The sequence below is a fragment of the Opisthocomus hoazin genome, chromosome 5 (assembly GCF_030867145.1).
Source record: "Opisthocomus hoazin isolate bOpiHoa1 chromosome 5, bOpiHoa1.hap1, whole genome shotgun sequence".
Taxonomy (NCBI): domain Eukaryota; kingdom Metazoa; phylum Chordata; class Aves; order Opisthocomiformes; family Opisthocomidae; genus Opisthocomus; species Opisthocomus hoazin.
This window is the reverse complement of record NC_134418.1, coordinates 72,250,312-72,270,261: the sequence shown is the minus strand read 5'-3', so window position 1 is coordinate 72,270,261 and position 19,950 is coordinate 72,250,312. Positions and strand designations below refer to the sequence as shown.

The 19,950-nt window shown below is 36.7% G+C and overlaps 1 protein-coding gene across 16 annotated transcripts in view; it reads left to right on the top strand.

Annotated features, from left to right (window-relative positions):
• NEK1 (NIMA related kinase 1) overlaps positions 1–19,950 on the top strand; it is a 51,059-nt gene that overhangs the window by 16,077 nt on the left and 15,032 nt on the right. For 9 of the 16 annotated variants that reach the window (XM_075421700.1, XM_075421701.1, XM_075421692.1 and 6 more), the window contains 13 exons: positions 253–410; positions 2,488–2,547; positions 2,694–2,741; positions 2,834–2,908; positions 5,974–6,152; positions 6,235–6,366; positions 9,686–9,788; positions 12,809–12,892; positions 13,433–13,516; positions 16,497–16,574; positions 17,633–17,728; positions 18,243–18,416; positions 19,859–19,924. In XM_075421700.1, the coding sequence (XP_075277815.1) occupies positions 253–410; positions 2,488–2,547; positions 2,694–2,741; positions 2,834–2,908; positions 5,974–6,152; positions 6,235–6,366; positions 9,686–9,788; positions 12,809–12,892; positions 13,433–13,516; positions 16,497–16,574; positions 17,633–17,728; positions 18,243–18,416; positions 19,859–19,924 (1,337 nt within the window). The remainder of the gene's footprint in view (positions 1–252; positions 411–2,487; positions 2,548–2,693; positions 2,742–2,833; positions 2,909–5,973; positions 6,153–6,234; positions 6,367–9,685; positions 9,789–12,808; positions 12,893–13,432; positions 13,517–16,496; positions 16,575–17,632; positions 17,729–18,242; positions 18,417–19,858; positions 19,925–19,950) is intronic. The other 7 variants (XM_075421705.1, XM_075421706.1, XM_075421704.1 and 4 more) reach the window with 5 other exon arrangements.

Sequence of the window (19,950 nt, the reverse complement as noted above, 5' to 3'; positions counted from 1 at the left end):
TCCTCCAGTTTAAAGTGAAGTGTTGAGAGTGAAAAGCTCGTGGATTGTGTTCTGCTGTTTCTTACCAAGCATGAAATTTAGACAAGCTGCTTTGGACAACTGGGTATATTGCAGTTATGCATCAGCTCATGTGAATGAAATGTTGGCAGTTCACCCACTTTCCTCCAGCTTTGCTGTTCCAAGACCTTGGGAAGGGGAAATATGGTACACCGGCCAGCCAGGATAGCTGTAAACCAGGTTTTTTCTTTTTAGCTAAACGACCATCTCAAGAACAAATACTGACTTCCGTTGCACCAGCTCCGAAAATTACCAAACCTGCTGCAAAATATGGAGTGCCTTTAGTGATCAGAAAGTCTTGTGGTGCACCTAAAAAGCCTAATGAGAAGAAGCCATTGGCTAAATCTAGGCAGGTAGGAAGCTAAATTACTTAAATTGAACTGGTTTGCTCATACCGTGTTTGAATGCTAAGAAAATACTATGCATTTCTTTTCAGAATGTCTTTTATGTGGACACATGCACAGAGAAAGAAGTAACAGTTTAAATGCTTGGCTTGCTTCATTATTGATTTTTTTCTGTTTAATTGGTTTTAATATTGTTTTTTAGAGACTGCTACCTTAGGTTTGTTTTTTAATTCCACTGCTGAATTAGATGTGCTTTGCATGTTTTCAGTTCGTTTGTTGGTGTTGACCACTCTTAGAAATACCAGAAGTCTGTCACGTATACCAAGATCATTGACACTGTATAAGAATCTTTGCATCTTTCTTCCTTGTTCAAAAATAATCTAAGATTTTCAAAACATATAAAACTTTTATAGTCATTTTCTAAAGCGTTGTCAGCCAGGGAAATTGTGTAATTGAGAGTGGAGTTTCCCAGACTTAATTCCATGAGCTAATGAGAAATAGTCTCCTGTATACCTTCATACAGAACTTTTGATCTTTCTTCTGGTCATCTTCTCTATGCTCTTTACTAGATAAAACTCTTTTGTTCTCTCTCGTTATTCTGTTAGTTAATGCACAGCCAGGACATATTTATGATACAGCTAGTTTTGAGCTATATGCACGCACCAAACACCTAGTAACCAAGAAGCTCCCACTTCAGCAAGAGGACTAATTCAAATTTTCCTCTGTATGAATAATATTTTTGTTGTTGTTGTGGGTTGTGGAGTTTTTTTCTTTCCTTCTCCCCGTGGCACTTCAGGGAACACGATACTGAGTTCTCTGTCCATCTATCAAATTTGATAGGTGAATAGAAAATTATCCCCGATATATAACTTCTCCTTGAGGTTCAAAAGTTATCAGAAGTTTAGGGGAAAGCTCATTGATCACACAAGCCTTGTTGGCTTGTGATATGCAGTGTGAAAAAGAGAGCAAGAAGAAGGGAATGCACAGACTTCTTGTGTGTCCTAATGACACCATGAGGTTTTAATGTTTTAAGTCTGGGTTGCACAACCGCCTGCTAGTCTGCTGCTCTGTATAATCGGTTTCACCAGCCAACACCGATCCAACTTGAGTAGAGACTCAAAGTGGCAGGGTAGAGACTGAGGAAATAATCCTCTTGCTGCATGTGAAGAGTCAGTAATGCTGCAATTTTAAGACCTATTCTTTGTGTGGGTTGTACCTAGTGACAAGGGCTAAGATGTAGGATAGAAACAATGGCTGCAGTGTAAATTTTCTTCTCTTTGCTGTTGTTCCAAGGTAGTCTGAGCTTGCAGCTCTCAACTGGCTTTTCAGAGGAGCATGCAACAATCACCTTTGTTTAGCAATGCTACTTAACTCACTGTAGTTGAACTACATTGACTTCAGTCACTAAAGGTTTCCATCTTCTGAATTACTTGATTATACAGTACTCATGTGATAGGATTTTTGTCATCAAAAGAAAATAATATGAAGCTCTCTGTGTTCTAGTATGGTCAGGAAAAAAAAAAGCTTTAAAAGCAATCATCACTTTTCTGAGAAGACTAGAGTAAGCAGCATGGTTTATTACGTATAGGTGCTTCTTTACCAGGTATTCAATAGTGGCTGCGTTCTCCTCTTCCATAAGTAACAAGAACCTTGGTTAGGGTTATCCAAGCGAAAGAGCCTAAGGATAGCCTAATAAATCTGTTCTCCAAGTAAAAGAAAAATCTTAATATCTAGGGAGCCTCGAAGACTTAGAATAGTAACAGGATGTGATGCAGAATGATACTGCCAGAGAAGAAAAATTAAGACAAAACAGATTTAAAAATTATACCCTTCAGCTTTCAAGACAGTGCTTTTAGTAGGGGATGACCAAGTACAGTAGCATTTACCCCTAGATCCTAGCAGTGCTTTTCATTTAAAACCTCCTGAGTAATTAATTATTTTAAACCCCATTTTGCACCTGTTAAGTTGTGGGTTTAAGATTTTTTTTTTCTGACATACACCAGCCATAGGAACACTAACCTATCTTGACAGACTTGACAGAGTAATAACTCAGTAATAAATACCAAATTATATGCTTATTTTTCAGGAACCTTCAAAAAAGAAAAGGTTAGAATTGCCTGAAAAACAAAAACGCCAGAGAGATCAGGTAAACAAGACTCTTGAGACTTTCTTTTTCCACTCACAGTAATTTTAATGAAATATCTTGTGGTGTGGTGTGTTATATGTTGCGTAAGAATGTGGAGTAGTTTGACTTCCCAGTTCCTAAACATATTTAATTTTTACACATTGCAGGTCAGTTTACTGAAGGCAGATGAAATGAGAAGATTGGAAAAAGAAAGGGTAAAATATGTTTAAAATGTGTTAATAGTGAAGTTCAATTTTTACTTAGTGATTTCTTGAATTATGTTTTCCTGTATTGTTTTCTCCTTCAGATGGAACGAATAAACAGAGCCAGGGAACAAGGATGGAGGAATGTGCTTGGTTCAGGTGGAAGTGGTGATGTTAAGGTTGGCAGCAGATGCAGAAATGTGGTGTAGTCTGCTTCCCCCACCTTTGGTTATCTGGCATGGTCTTCTCTTTTCAGAAAGATCTGCTCTTGGAGGTCAACTCTTGGGACTGCCCATTATTAATCTGTGGTTAATTATAGAGAAACTGTATAACTGATGCTCTTCCCTGGCCTTTTGGAGATCATGTGCAACGTTCATTTTTAATACTTACTACATTTCTGAATCTCTTCTTTCTGCCAATAATGGCTTTCATGCACCGCTTTCTTTTTTCCACTCCTGCTTTTGCTACTTTTCCTGTGCTGAATCTATGCATGAACAGCTTTTTTCACATTCAAGTTTGTTCTGGAATTGTTTTGTTGAAATCTTTTTCCAGGTTCTCATATTATGATAATAGATCTCTTCCCCAGTATTAAATACCTGCTTCTAAGCATTCTTTGTTATTTAGCAACATGAACAACAATGTTTATATATACTGACAAGTTGTTCAGGAGGGAGGTGAAAAATCCTGAGTAAATCTATAATTATTTTTTTCTGAAAGCAGTAGACTCTTTAGCATTAGACTCTTTAGCCATTCACTTTTTACATAATTTAATCTCACTCCTATGACAGTTTCTTTTAGTCTGTTTGTGTGCGTCGTAGTTTCATGGAAACATTGTTCTGGAAAGTAGTCTTGTGAAGTTTTTTGAATATAAAGGTCTGGATACTTTCATCCAACAGAGCGTGCACATGTTGAAGTATTGCTGTGGTGTAAATCTATCTGACAATAGAAAATGGATTAAAACACAGCTATTTGTTGTGGTGCTAGTGAGTCCTACAAAAATACTCGTCCTAAATGGGTTTAGTAGAGTTTTTTGTAAACAAGCTCTGACTGAGCAGTAGAGTCAAGATGAATAGAGGTTTTCTTTTCTGTTCCTTGTACAAGAATATGAGGAATACAGAAGCACTTGACCAGGTTTCAGTAGCTGCTTATTAAGTATATTTTTTCAAAATAGACACCATATTTGATGTGTGCCACACATCATGTAAGTAAAGCATAAATACAAAAGCAAACTTAAGCATATCAGACTTTAAAAACTGCCAGGTGCCGGTTTAATGGCAGGGGGTGAGGGGGAAACAACGTCACTTGGTTTCTATGCTGTCCTTTTCTCTGAGGATGAAACTGGCAGACACCAATGCAGGCTTCCATACAACACAATATACCAGCATCGTCACGTTTGGATCAGAGCTATTTATGTTCCTGAAAACAATCAGGTTTCTGATTAACTTTGAGAATTTTATTGCAAGGTCCTTAGATATTGCAAATATGTAAAGTGTTCTGTTGTAACTACAGCTACATCATTATCAGTATTCTCAGCCATCTAGGGAAACAGGCTCAGTGGCTGTGTATATGTTCACTAAGTGTCACTGGTGTAAAATGCCATGGCAAACATGCTGTAAAATTCGTTTCAATGCTTTCTCCAGATTGGATAGTTTAGTACAAACCTTACTGCAGGCCACTAGGCTATCATCACTCCAGCTTTCCATATGCTCTTATAGTATTCTTGACTTCATTATCCTTTTCTTTTCTCCAACATGAAATCAGTGTATCCAGCAACTGCCTGATGATGCTGTTGAATAGCATTGTTCAAGCTTTCTAGTAGTGCAAGCCATATAGCCTGTTATGAAGGCACAGCAAGATCATGCACTGCATGATTTTTTCCTTCTGTTGTCTTTTGGGGTTGGTTGCTGGCACCCGTTTCTGAGGCAAAGTAGAGAAAGAGGTGGAAAGGGTTTGGGTTTATGGTTCTAGCAGGGGCTGCAACTGTTCTGCAGACTGTTGATGAGCACCTGATTCATAGCATTTGCCTAGAGATTGATCATACTCTAGATAACCCTTTTGAAAACTGAGCTCTAATAACGATAGGTGAAACCTTGAATGGTGTCTAAAGCAAGACTTTACCTTCTATTTGTACAAACTATGGTCTTGTATAGTAAATTATTTTTATTCAGATAAACAGCATACCTGCATGTTTATTTGAATGCCTGGATAAATCTTGCAGTTAGTATTCTGTCATATGGATTATGGGGATCTATTGATGATGGGTGTTGAGCAACTGAAACTCAATGTGAGCTAAATTCCATTGTCAAATATAATCTGTTCAAGAACTCTGAAGCAGGCAATCTTAAACTTGTCACATCTGCACTCACCTATTAGAAATTATTTAAAATACTTAAGACCACTCTGGAAGGAACGTTGACACTATTTTTAAAACAAATTCCATAGGTTCACTACATTGGGCTATTTGGTTGCTTCCCCCAAGTGTAAAGGGAACATTTTTATGCATGTGCTGACAACCTTAACCTTGTTTTGCCAGTTTCACATTTTCTGCATCCATCCTTGGCTACTACTGTACACAGCTGCTTGCAACATTTTTTTTTTCTTATTTCCACATGAAGGTTCTGTAGGAATTCTAATTCTTTGAGAATGACAGAAATAATTCATGTAAAGCAGTAGCTTGTGGTAGATGCTCCTCTGCTCTGAGCTTTGGTAGGGAAGCATCTCAATTCTGGTGCTGAAACCAAATGACAGGTTGGTAACAATGGCGAGTCTCGGATAAATCTCCACTTAATGCCATTCAGCAACGTTAAAAGTGTGCTTAGCTATTTCCAGCTTTGTGAAAAATGGGTGTTTGGCTACGAATCACTCATTAGTACTTCAGTTAGCACTGTATCGTTTTTAGCTTTTGTGCTAAAACTTTTATTTTTGGTGTGTAGAACATCTATCTCCAATTACACCTCAGTGGATTTGTTACCAATAACTTCCAAAACGTGTCTCATGTATAACTAGACTATTATCAGAGAGAAGTAAAATGCTGTGTTATTCTAGAGTGCTAACAGAAGTATAAGTTTTTAATTTATCTATTTTGTAGTTTGTTAAAATAGAGGCATGCCAGGAATAAAACTAGGACCAATTCAGAATTGTTGCAGGACATATTAATGCTTTCATTCTGCTGAAGAGGTGAAAATTGGAAGGGCCTGTTAAAACCAGTATTTGAGATTTCCACCCTACCCCTTCTGATTTTCAGGCACCATATTATGGCGGTGGAGGTGGTGTTGGTCCTTTTCCTGTGTCTTCCAGAGGACAATATGAACACTATCATGCTATTTTTGACCATATGCGACAGCAAAAGGAAAACATTAGAGTAGCTGAAGAGAGGGAAGCCAAATTGAGGGCGAAAGTACGAGGCCGAGAAGTTGTTGAAAGGTATGGCTACCTTCCGTTAGAAGTTGTATGTGGTCTGATTTAGATGAAAGTAATAAAAGTTACTGTACATATTTATCTACAGAGGAATTCCACCTGGAATACGTCCAGGAGTTCCTAAGGGGCCTGCAGGTCATCACCATTTGCCTGATGCTGGTGCAGTTAGGAAAAAAATGAAAAGATTGAAGGAGGTGTCTAAACAAGCCAATGTAAACAGGTTGGACTATGATAATCCATAAATCTGTCCCTACATGTTAGATTCTTGTTCTGTGTCTTGTTTCATTTAGTGGTTTGACTTGTCTCAAAATCACTTTTTTCCATTGGTACTGTGCTGTCTGTGTGTGTGTCAGTCCCTCGCAGACCACAATTCTTTTAGAACCAATGGAAACCTTGGCTTCCCCAATAGTGGAAAGAATGGATTACTAACAACTATAACTAAACTAGATTTCAGCCAAAATACTTGGCTTAATGCAGTTGCAGATAACATTGTAAGCCTCCTCCTTTGCTTTTTTCATAGTTCCACTTTTTGTGTTCCCTGCCAAGATCCTTCCTTCTCCCGTTGTCTCCTTCTGACTGCCTTATCTAAATCTAAGTGTTTGAGTCTCTAGCATAGGAGAGTGTCTAGAATGCTCCCAAAATTGCAAGCTCCTGTTTATTGATCAGTGGAAAACTTCTAGGAGCTTTCTTCGTTGAGATACGAATGCCACGTGTTATAATGGTGCACAACTTCTAATGCGGTGATACTCAATTTATAGTAATTGCATAGAATATTTTATATATAAAAGGATTGTAGACTAGTATTGATTTTTTTTTTTTTAAAATGATTTCACTCTTTCAAGTAGCTTCTTCAAAACTTGTTTGCTGTCCTTCATATCTGTTAATATTGCCCAGAGATCTGTGTCGGCACTTGTGACCGTAAACAGGAAAGTATCTGCTTTCTAGAAGTTTAGAACGTGAGCGTTACTAATTAACTTTCCTAGAGGGACAAATTTTCTCATGCGTGATTTAAACTTATGCAGATCCAATGATGTATCCCATGGAGGAAGAAATGGAGTTAATGTGAGCAAAAGGAAGTTGCAAAAGAAAACATTTGTTCTCCTAAACTAATTTTTTTCGGTTTTATGTTTTAATATATTTTGCCTTTGTAGATTTTTTTCTATTTTAAAACTTGTGGCAAAACACGTTTAACACTGATGTAACAATTTTGCAAGCTACAAGGTATATTCTTTATAATAATTCAGGCTGTTGTGAGCAAATTAAAATTCCTCCTGGTACAACCCAGTACTGGAAGGTGTATTTTCCCAGCTGATGGACATGTATATTTCCATCCTCCGCTATTCTCAGTGCTTTGCATGAAGTGCCACAATCCCCAAATCTTGCCTATGTTAGGAAACAAGGTTTGCTTCACACATTTGACAATATTAAATGATACTTGGTTGCATCTGGGTAAACTGTTTTAAATATGTCCAAATTGAAAGGAACTATAGTAGAGGGCTGCAAATTATGAATAATGTGTTGATCATGAAGAGAAACTGGTTCAGTATTTCTCAAATATATGAACTGGGAAGCACTTAATGGAAATACTCTTTGGAAGTTTTAAAATAGGTAGAGATATTTTTTTCTATTGATAAAATGGATTACCTTTAGCCTTAAATTGAGGTGCTGTTCCTTATTTAAAATGTGCTAAGTATTTGTACTTTATTATCTAGAAGCAATTTTATTATCATAGCTAGCCTAGCAGTATTTCTCTCCTGCACTTTATTCTTTCAGCTGGAGGTGAAATGTAATGATAAGTGTTCTGGATGTTTAGCTCAAAGAAAGAAATCAAATGATTGCAACTTTCTTAAAGATAGGTAATTTAGAACTTACATTAAAGAGGTTGAGAAATCCTCAAACTGCAATCTTTCTGATTACACTACCACAACTAACATAAGGGTAAGTGTATTAAACATCAACAATCTTTAAAATTGTCTCTTGGACAGAAATATAGACCAGAACAATTCTAGTTGAAATGTTTTAGCAAAATGAGTCACTCAATTTTAGAGCAGGGAAAACTATTTTCATAAAATTTAGTTGAAATAAGTTTTTCCTTTGAAATTGGTTTGAGACAAATAGGGTTTTGTTTTTTGTTTTTTTTTTTTTTCTTGGGAAGCACCTCTCCTCCAACGCTGTAAGCTAAACTTTAGCTATATGACACAGGTTTGGACAGATTTCACTGTCCACCAGCTGAGTTCATGTGTAATGAACAGTTGCGGTATAAGTGTTGTAGTGAGTCAAATATGTGTATACAAAGATTATTAAGTGTTTGTTTCTTTACCAGTAACACCTGCATGGATCATCCTCCATTTTCAGAGCAGCTACAGCTTTTTTTTTTTTATTATATCAAAGTAATTTTATCTCCATCTTCCTCTTAATTGTAGCATATGAAAATATTTCATTTCCTTGTTGCTGGGGGTAGGAGGGCTCAGGGGAGAGAAAAAACAAGATGCAAGGATGTTTAATTAGTGTGCTAATTCATTTATGAATTATCAGCAATAGCTCCTGTATTGCAAAACGATTCTTTCTTTAACTGTCTCAGCCTGATGGGTTATTGCTATCGGCTTATTCCAATTTCATCTTGCCTGTTGCTGGACACCCCATACTCCGCTGTCAAATAAGGCTAGGGGAACCTTGGAAAGGGAGATTGCCTCATCATTCTACCATTTGATAGAATGTCTTACACCATTTCTCAGTGTTTGTTTGTTGTTTGGTTTTTTTTTTTTAATAAAAAGCTTCCTCTGAGACCACATCTAACCAATTTGTCAGAAACTGGTTCCTCTACAAAATGATAGTATGTATGTACTAGGAGACTTGCCAGATGCTCAGTTCTGGCAACTTGGAACTGTAGCCTTCTTGTCTACCCCAGCAGGTCCCTGGCCTGGGGTGGAACATGTGAAAAAATGCTCATGTTCTGGCTAATTCTAAGGTGGAAACATTCCTTTACAGGCCCTTTAAAACCAAACAGAAATCCCCCAAGATCCCCCAAGAGGGGTTGCCAGAACACTCTGAGAATACTAGCACTGTACTAATTATCTAAGTGGCAGAAGCTCTTACTCCAAACAGACATCAGTCATGAAAGACTGCTGCGGTATTAACCTTACTGACTGGCTCATGAGTTCTTGCTCGCCTCTGAACGGAAACCTTGAAGGAGTCTTCTTTCTCGCAAACGATAACAATAATGAAATAAGCTGAGACATTTTCAAAAATAATCGCATGAAGATTGTGTTTTGACATTTATTTGTTTTGATGACCAGGATCTGGAAGGGCAACATGGTGTTTTGGTTTGGTTTTTCAAGTTGTTCCTTTAACTTAGTTGAGCCTATTTTCCTCCTTTTTGTGGAGGCTGTGTGTTTTGGCTGATGAAATGCATTATTTGAAGATGCATTACTCATAGAAAGTTACCTTTTTTGTGTGTCCTAGTTAAGATAAATGCAGGGGGGATTTTTGAGTGTCATGTTTCAGAGACTTTCATCTTGCTATGTGTTGCAATTACTCAGGCAAAACGGATGGATAGCTGCAGATAGAGCAAAGCAAGTTGAAGAATTCTGGCAACGAAAGAGAGAAGCCATGGAAAACAAAGCTCGAGCTGAGGGACACATGGTATGGAATTTGGTCTTCCTATGTTACTGTTTCAGCACGCTTTATGAATCTTTGAATTAGCATCATAACCATGAAATGCTGCCTAAATATTTCCCGTATTTTTAAAAAAAAAGAGAATGGGAGGTAAGTTTTTTGCATTTTGTTAATGATTTATGAAAATATAACAATTGCACGATACATTTCTCATGACTGTAAATTTATTAAGAAAGGAAAATACGGGTTTTTTGCATGTGTCTAACTTGATATTGTGAATTTTAGAACATTCATTTACATTTTTTTGTCTGTTCATAGCTTTAAAGTTTTGATTAAAATTAAACTGTGTATTATTCAGTAGCTTGAACCTAAAATGAAGTTTGGTTAAACTGATACAGCTAATGATCAGATATAGTAGTATATTTTACAAAACCAATTTCTGCATGTTGAGGAGGTATTAAAAAGACATCTGTCTCTGTCTTCTGGGTTGATATTTCTAAAGCCTTTACTCTTTAGAGATTAACTAATGGACAGTGTCACAAAATGTTCTTTGTTGTTTATGTTTGCAGTTCTGAACTCAGTATTCCTTTAAGAAGTTTGTTTTGCAGTAAAGATATCTTGGAAATTAATTATTTGTACTAGGACTTTGTGTGGTTGAAGTATGTGTTTTCATAATGTGGATATTTTTGCTTTTTGAGTGCTACTCCACGCTACTCACCTACAACCAAATCACAGTATCACTGTCAGCTGCTGAAATTAAACTGACCGTGCTGGCATTGCAGTGAGATGAGACCAACTGCAGGTTTACAGAAGCATCTCCCGAGTTAGAGCTGAATATCAGATCATGATTTACAGCCAGGTCTTTGTTTCAGGGATTATTTCACTTACAGTAAGCAATTCTTAGATACTTATATATTTTAAAGCATGAGTCTTCCACTTTAATATTATGGTTCTGTTTTTTAAATCCTCCAAGACCAGTAAATAATTTTGAAAAAAAGAACAATTCTTGTTGAGACTGCCTTTTCTTAGACAAGTCCTTAGTGGTACCTGCTTCCATTTTTTTCTTGACTTTGTTGGTGTTAATAGAAATGTATGAGATCAGTTAATGCAAGGTACCCAAGTATTCAGGTTAATGTTTCTCAGGTTTCTTTAATGTATTCGGCTGAGCCCAAATGTTTTATTCCTAAGTGGCTGCCATAATAAAACAGGGAGGTTACTGAGCCATTGCAAAAGTAACTTCCAGATGTTTAAGACTTACAACTCGAAGCCAGGGTTCCAAATTCATGTACTATTATTTGCCATTGACAACAGAAGTTCTCAACAGCTTCCTTCTATTTGTGCAAGAAAATAATTTGACTAGCTGGCGGTAGTTCTCATGTAGGGAGATAGGACTATTGTCCTGACCATGATGATCTGAGAGGAGAAATCAGCAGGAATCATCAACTAATATGCGGTTCTTTGTCATATGAAGGCTTGTAAGACAAATGACTCACACTAATTTACCCAGCTTCTGTTAAATGTAGGTACTATGAATTTTAATTTTCAAGTGACAGTCTAAAGTCTGACTCCGTGGTTGAGTTGATACTTTGTCATCTCTTCTTTAAGACAGCTGCTGACCTGATTTGCTACGTCACTCTAGCTCTGTGGCATTGTAAAACTTCGAGTCCTGGTCTATGAAAATTTTAGTGTAGGCAGATGAGTGAATTTTGATGTAGACAGATGAGTAAAAGTTAACAATCTACAGAAAGAAAATCAGTTCTCAAAGATCGTGCTTCCAGTTTCTTGTTTAAGAGCAGTGATATAAACCTCCATCAGTTTGATGAAAATACCTAAACTAACTTCAATGCTAGAATGAAGAACAATGAGGTGACTTGAATAGTGTCAGTTAGCTTTTGCAAAGCTCAGGAACATACATAAAAAAACTTAAAAACAAATATTTTCTCAAAATGTGAATATTCCATTTGGTATGACTTAATGCTCAAGCTGAAACCAGGGCTGACGGAGTCCTCGTGAATGTGTGCTACTTCTTGTCCACAGGATGGTTCATTTAATTTGTTCTCTGATCTCCCAGTCACTAAACCACAGAAGTGCAGAAATGTGCTGTTTCCTTGAGTTACTGATTTTTTTGCTCAATCTGAGAGAGTATTTAGCCAGACTGTTTGGATTCAGTCCTCTCTATCAAGAACTTGTCTGGAGTATTTACTTAGCGATGGTTCTCTACACTCAAGCTTGAGAAAGCTGAAGTCCTGGTATTTTATGAGGCAGAAGGTCCATGTAACTATCACATATATGCTTACTGTCTTTATTGTATGTGGACTTAGTAAGTCAAGATATTTTTAACCTGTTCAGCAGAGGCTTATGGTAGATCATGAGCAAAATAATTTAATTTTGGGTTTTAATCCAAGCAGGAAACCTGGAGTTAAATGATTCTTGTACTGTTTTGTATTGGACTTTGTTAAAGGTTGAATCCTTTTTGTGACAGTTAGGACACTGAGTAAATCCCACTAACCAAGACTCTACACTATGAATGCATATGTATTAGGCATTTAAAACAGCTTGTTAGATCTAATATGTATATTGAAGTATTTTATTAGGTTTTTGAATTTTCTACTTGTAGCATATTTTTTAAAAAGTCGTCATTGTGGAAAAAGCTTAATCTAAGAACGTATAAAGATTCCACTTTTATTTTAGGCCTGGCTCAACAGTGGCAGAAATGCCAACTCTATACCACAGTTTGCATGTGATCCAGATGTAGAAAAACTCATGCCCATTACAATTTAGGCTTTCTAACATAGCAGGAGAGGATCAAAATCACAGGGAGAAGGCAACTATGTTCTTAAAGCTCTAGGCTTTCTCTTTGGCTGCTCAGGATTTTTAGTTACTACTGTCATATATTTTGTGTAAGTGAAAAGGGTTTACTGATTAACTTCAGAACAGCTACAGGTTATTGATGGATTTGGTTTCTTGTGAGTGAAAAGTTATTGGATAAAGCAGATAATTTTACCACCCCAGGCACCTTAAATTTGATACCATTAAATGGCAAACAGGGTACACTGCAAAACGTGGCAGATATCTATGGAGGCAGGTCCATTTCTACAAGAGGAAGGAAATCCAGAAACAAGGAGGAAGAGGTATGCTTGCTGCATGTTTACCACTTTGCTCATCACACAAATATCATTATTTTAGCTGTGCCTAGTTTTCTTGCATGGTTCATCTGTGTAACAAAATAAAAGGACTTCATAAATTCCTAGGAAATAATTTATTGTATAAAGTTCTAGAGTTTGGGTGTGTGTGTTGTTGTTTTTTAAATAATCAAAATAATAGTTGTCTACATCAGTCTGTCTCAGAGAGGTTCATGAATGTGCATATATATAGATAGGACTCTGTATATCTTAATTGTGTTGTGATAAATATAACCATTTGTAGCCTTCAATGATATAGAATTTAAGGATACCTTAATACTGGGAAGCATACGTTCCAGTTTTCTTTATTTTCATTAGATGAGAGTTTTTCTGGAGACTAGTAAATGCTAATACAGTGATAGTAGTAGTGTGGGGTTTGGGGTTTTTTCCCACCCATCTTATTTTTTTGTGGAATCTTCTGTATTTTAAGTTCACCATACCGGAGACAGTTTCAGTATAACTGAAACTTATTTCCTTTCTTTGCCATAGGAATATTTGGCAAGATTAAGACAGATCCGGCTACAAAACTTCAACGAACGTCAACAGATTAGAGCAAAACTTCGTGGAGAGAAGGTTGGTTTGAAAAATAATCTTAAATACTTATGGAAGTTTGCTGTGGGATGTATTCTTTTATCCCTGCAGGAAGACTTTTCTCATAGACATGTTTTTGACATTTAATTCTGTTCCAGAGTTAGTGTACTTCCATCTCTTCTTCCACAATATGCAAAATCTGTTTGTTACTTCAGTGCTGGGAATGCAGCTTCAGTGCCTGCAAACCAACAATGTTTTAAAAACAAGACAACATAAGGTTACATCTGAATTTGACATGTAAATTACTTATCAAGCACTAGCATGTTTATGTATATTTGATTTTCATTATAGGAACTTCTCCAGAATTCACTTTTTGACAATGCTAACACAAAATACATATGAAGCAATTCTTTTAATACGTTCTGTACGTTTGTATTAAAGTTAGAAATTCCTGGCATGAGCTCAATTGAATCGGTACCCTTTTTTTTCAAACATCACTTTTCTAAAATATGTTTGTGATACAACAGAAACAAAATAGTATGCTCATAGAGTCAGAACAGTGTCAAATGAATAATCCGAGGCACCCTTGGAAGCATCCATTTACTTGTTTAAAAAAAAAGTTTCATTTGAGAGGCCATCTATATAGTGAATATGGTCTGGAGTTTTTCTGCCTTTTCGTTAACCTACTGTGTGACCTTGTACTCCTGTCTGTTCTTCCCCTTCCTGTCTATTTACCATAACAGAGTGTTTGGGTTTCCTCAAGTGATTACCTGCTTATATATTTACATTGTACTTTGTGATTTAAAACTAGAGAAAGTAGTTCCTGACTTGAAAGCCCTTAACATGGGCGCTTAATGCTTCTAACGTGTAGCGAGTACACATACAAGGCAAGAGCATGCCCATTACCACTCAGTTCCTTTGGCCCACCATCCCAGCTAAACAGAGTTCCATATTGCTGTAGGCTTTGGAGTTTTCTTTAATGCTAAAATATGCTACTTTTTTCCTGTATTGGTGACTTCTTTTGGATTGTTTTCTTTATTTTCTGTAACCTTGATTGCATCTCACTGTTGAGGTGCAAGAGAGCCAAATTCAATCCCTTGATTGAGGTGCAAAACTTCAGTGCATTGAAGAGGAACCCATGCCCCTTTGAATCTAAAATGAGTGATCCAGGGCAAGAGTTATGTACATTTTTACCTGAGAAAACTATCCAAACTTGGTAAGACGTGCTAGTGGCTAAGTCTGGCATGGGACCGACGTGGGCTGTTCTCCTAAGTTTGTCTTAAGGAGCAGGAGGAAAATCAAGGTCGTGTGAGTCTATAAAGTTACTGTAGGCTGGTCAGTGAAGTTTATCACTAGTGCTGGCTCACATAAAATGCTAAGCTGTCGCTCCGTAAGACCATGCTGTCTTAAATGCATTTGGTGCTAATTTCACTCATAACTCACTCTCTGCTGTTTTGGACAAGCTTCAAAACTGCTGCAGAGATTAGTCATCTCCATACACAGCCCTACAAAATCTTACTATGTCTTCTGAGTATCCTTAGAATACTGAGGACAGTGCTAAAATGTTACCAGTATAGAGCCATCACTGTATTGCAGTGTTCCTTTCTTTTCTTGTTTTTTTTTTTTACTGAGCAGATGCAACACTTCCTCTCACAATTAGGAGCACCCACACTCTATCTGCAGTATGGTTAACTTCAGACGTAAAGGTACTCTCCAGAATCCTTTCCTCTGGAGGCCAAGGCTACTTGTGCTAGTGAAGTCAGACAAAATCACTGTTGCTGTGTCCATGACATTAATTATCTGCATGTGTTATTAGGCCTATGAGGAACCTAACTTCCTTTCCCAGTGGGTGTACCTTACCTGGGGTAGTGCTGTGTGTCTCGGAAGGTATGCCACCTACAAAGGAACAGAGAACAGATTAATATCTTTCCAGGAAGTAGGCCTAACGTAATTTTCAGAATTCAGTGAGCAAGTTTGAGAGTTGGTTTTGGTTTTTTTTTTCTGCTTCATGACCTGTGGATGCAAACATTAGCATGGAGCCTCACTTCCAGAGGAACACCGTTTCAGACCAAATCTGGTCATAGATATGTTTATTTCCTTGTGTTGATTAACAATTTTATATATGTTGCTACTGCATAGTATCGTATTTTATATACAATGGATGAATATACATACTGATTCCTTTGCCTATGAAAAAAATAAATTATTTTGCTGAAGTTTTTCTGTCTCTAGTGTTCTTTCCAGTCATGTTTTTCCTCAGTTAGCTGACTAAAGCCAAGGTGGGCATGACATTTTTTTTTTTTATTTTCACTTTAAAATTACCTAAAATTCTTGATTGTGTTTTGCCAAATTATTTCTGTTAATGCAAGAAGCCTACTAAATAGGCCTGCTAATAGTTTCTTTTAAATGAAAGGTCTGCACAAGTTGGTCAGGAGCAATAAAAGGGTCCTGTCAGAACTTTTTTTGGGTAACTCTGTCAGTCTCTTCTGTAAATAGGAATATGCAGAGGCCATGGAAAAAAGTAAGAGAGATTGAAAACAGAGATTTCAGAGGTAGACCTTACATATTCTTACTTGATACCATTTCTCCCCTAACCCATTCCACCTTCCTTGGAGCACATACAGTGGAAGAAACTGGAATCCCAAACCTTTCTTGTATAACTTACCTGCAAAGCATGCAACAGTGATGAGGGGTGGCAGGTGAGCGCCCAGCATCGTTAGGTCACTTCCCTTGCAACAGTAGGCCTGTTACTTTCTTCCTGGCTTGTAAAAGCTTTATATCTTCGAACACACACACACAAAAAAAAATCACAAACCTAAACAAATAAACAAAAAACCCTCACAGTCTCAAGGATGAAGTTCTGTCCAAGTTAAACATTACTTTCAAGTGAGGAGTTACCTAGTGAAATTGCGACCCGTGGTAGTCATAAAGTCAGTCTAAATGATCCAACTAGTCACTAATATCACTCAGCTTTTAAATACATGAATTCATGATAATTCTTTGAGGACTCTTAAATTTGCAGAATGAAGCTGCCGGTTCTGATGGACAAGAATCAAGCGAGGAAGCAGAACTGAAACGCAAAAAGATAGAAGTGCAGAAGGTAATTGTTGGGAGGGAGGGGATGGAACTTACTGTTCTCAGATTTGTTTCGTATCTCGGGAAGTTTCTTATATTTCATTTTGCTATCAATAGTTTGTTCATACATCTGCTACAAGAGGGGTTTTTTTTTGACTGTACTGAGGTAACAATGCTGTTCAACTGTTTTATCTCAGTAATTTTAAAATACGTTGTGACATAGCATGGCAAGTCAAGATTTTTCCCGTGCCTGCCTTTGAGATTTTTCTCTAGGTTAGCATTAGTCCTAAAGGCAATTTGATATAACTAAAATAGCATTTTGATACTGAAAGGGAAAGGAAGATGTACTCTAAATAACAACAACTTTGTTAGTTAAAAGAGTAAAGGCAAAACTCCTTACGTGTGCTGGCACCGGCTACATGTGGATTGAAAGGTGAGCTGTACACCCCTGTGATGAAGTATATTTAAAGCAAATGTGTTTCACAGAAATCCAATGTTTGATTGGAACTTTATTCCATGTGGTGTTCTTATGTCAATAACTATCTCTACCATACGATACATAGCAAGTATTACTCTCTATTCTGTGATTTCCGCCCTCCCCATCATCTGCAAAGAGCAATGTAAAAACAAGCTAACCTTATGCCTAACCTTAAAACTACCGGGTGAAACAGCAACTGAAGCTTTTTGTGTTTATGTTTAGTACGTATGTAAAGTTTAAACAATATTTAATTTTTTGTGATTAATGCATTTGGCTTCAAAACTAATTTAAAGTAGATATTCTAATTTTGCTTACTCTGTTTAAGATTACTATGTACACTAAAGATAAAACCATGCAAATCAAGAACTGTAATTAAATTTTGAGGAGTTGCCATTATTTTTCAGCATAGAAGATCGGTTCTTATACCTGTGTGATGATTTTGATTGTCAGTGGAGTTTTCCCTTCACAGTCTATACAGTAATAAGTGAGAGAAAGGAAGAGAAAGTAATCCATGAATGTTTCTTTTTAAAATGTTCCATGGAATGGGGTACTAATGCTTTTTATGATTTTAAGTTGGTCTTTTTTTGCCTATTTGTTCACTATAGGCCCAAGCAAATGCTCGAGCTGCAGTTCTGAAAGAACAGTTAGAGCGGAAGAGAAAGGAAGCATATGAAAGAGAGAAAAGAGCCTGGGAAGAACATGTAAGAAAATAAATCTGTTCCCTGCAGTCAAAGTATGTAGTGCCATATCTTTGTACAACTATAATCGCATACTGTGATTTTTCAAGCTTAAACAATTAGTTTGTTTTCTGAAACTGAGGAGAACATGTCAGTCAGAATTTCCTCATTAGAACCCTAATCTTAGGTATACTTGAATGAAGAATTTGGTTCAAGAATTGACCCTAAGAATCATTAGGATCACCTGAAGTATTTTATTAATGATCTGTAACTTACGAAAATGCACTTAATCTTCTTTTGTGTCTGTGTGCTGTGGAGTGACAAATCCAACTAGTAATACATTGCTACAAAACCCAGGATGTTGTGAAGCTGGTAAACTGGAAATAGTTCACATGTACAGCTGGCAGTTGTCTTTTGTATGAAATGTGTGGCATTGTTGTCCTTTTCTAAGGTTTACATGAGTCTGTTTGATAATGTTTAATGTGCAAAGTCTTGAAGTTAATTTCTTGATCTAATTTTTTAAATTGAATTTGTACAGTTGATAGCAAAAGGGGTAAAGAATCCAAATGTGCCTTTTAATGTGGGAGCTACAGAACACAGTCCTGTGCATGGACTACAAGAGCTTGGAGCAGCTCTTTCTAAGCCACAACTTCCAGTGAAGCTTGGTTCACCAGTCATCTCCATGACTTCTGCTTTGAAGGAAGTGGGTGTGGTAGGTACTTTTGCTAAGAGGGTTTATTTGAAAAAGAATTTTAAGAAGAATGTGTAGATTAGGTAGAAAAAGAAATCATTAAGGATACTTGTTGCTTCTAATTAGGAAAAGAAAAAAGAAAAAAAAATGTAAAAAGAAACAAGAACTTGGAAGCTGTTGAAATACACCTGTAAACTGAAACTCAAATTCAGTTTCGAACAAAATGGCTTGTGATGAGCTCTGGGCTGCAATTGCAGTTTTGATCAAGGCAGTCATGATTAGTGGAAGAAGACAATTAACCAGCATTTTCATCAGCCTCTTGAAGAGGGGTGTTAAGCAGTTTGTAACCTGGTGGAAGTGAGAAAATAAATTTCAAATGATAGGACTATTTTATATTAATTCTTGTTTTCAGTAAGTTTTAAAGTATGTGCCAAATATAACAGAATATAAAGTTTAAGAGACTTGAATCTGATAATATTTTCTCTACTTGTTGTCTAACACAGTATTAGAAGTTTCCCAGTTTCTATTTCCTGTGATCTTGGGTCCTGGTATCGTAAATGCTTACACGTTTACCTCAACTATCACCGTTTCATTTAAGTAACAGTTGTGAAACTGAGCATACGAGTGAATGGTTGTACAATTTGAGTTTTTTACACTATCTGTGTTAATTTGAATGCGGTTTTATCTAAACTATTTCTAGATTTCAGTGTAGTGTGGGATTATATATTGTGTACAACCTTGAAGGCTGTGACTATGGGCGTATAGTGAAACATAGTGCTAAATAGGGTGTATAAAATGTAATACACTGAAAGATGTTCATTAATACCTGGAAAAATAAACAAATCATGGTTTGACAAATACTTAACTCATTAGCACGTTTTTCCAACGTGAATAGTTTGTCTTACAGTAATGCAAGATGGTGGTTATAACTGACTAAAAATTAGCACACAGAGCAATTGGAGAAGACAGTTCTACATTTTTGTCTTCAGTTTTTAGTTTGATTATTTTACATGTCACTAAAATTGTCTCTTCTTCCTTCTGCTTTTCTTTACAGATGCTCCTTGACTCTGTCCTTGCCAATTTTTTTGTTCTCTTGTAGAATGACTTGTTTCTAGCATTGGAATTTGGTGGCATTTTGCTGTAGAGGTCATATCTAGCTTTATCTCTGCATGTTTCATGCTCTGAACTTTCACTTGTCTGCTTAAACTGAGCCTGGTTCACTTACTCACCACTTCGAGATAGTGAATGGTTCAAAGATGGAAATTGCCCTTGAACTTCTGTCTTTGGAAAGCCCCATAAAAACAGAAGTATCATACATTCTGTCTCAGTCTCTCTGCAGTAATCAGTGAAAAGGTTTTAGAGGTGATTTTTCACTGTTATATCTGTTAATATTCTCAAGATTTTTTTTTTTTTTTTTTTGACATATTCTTCTACACTGTATTTCATGCTTCTGGAACATAAAGGATGAAAATGTAACTGCAATCCAGGAAGCTGAGGAGGAAGTAAAAAAGCCAGATGTTGCAATACAAGTATGTCCAATTGTATTCAGTTTCAC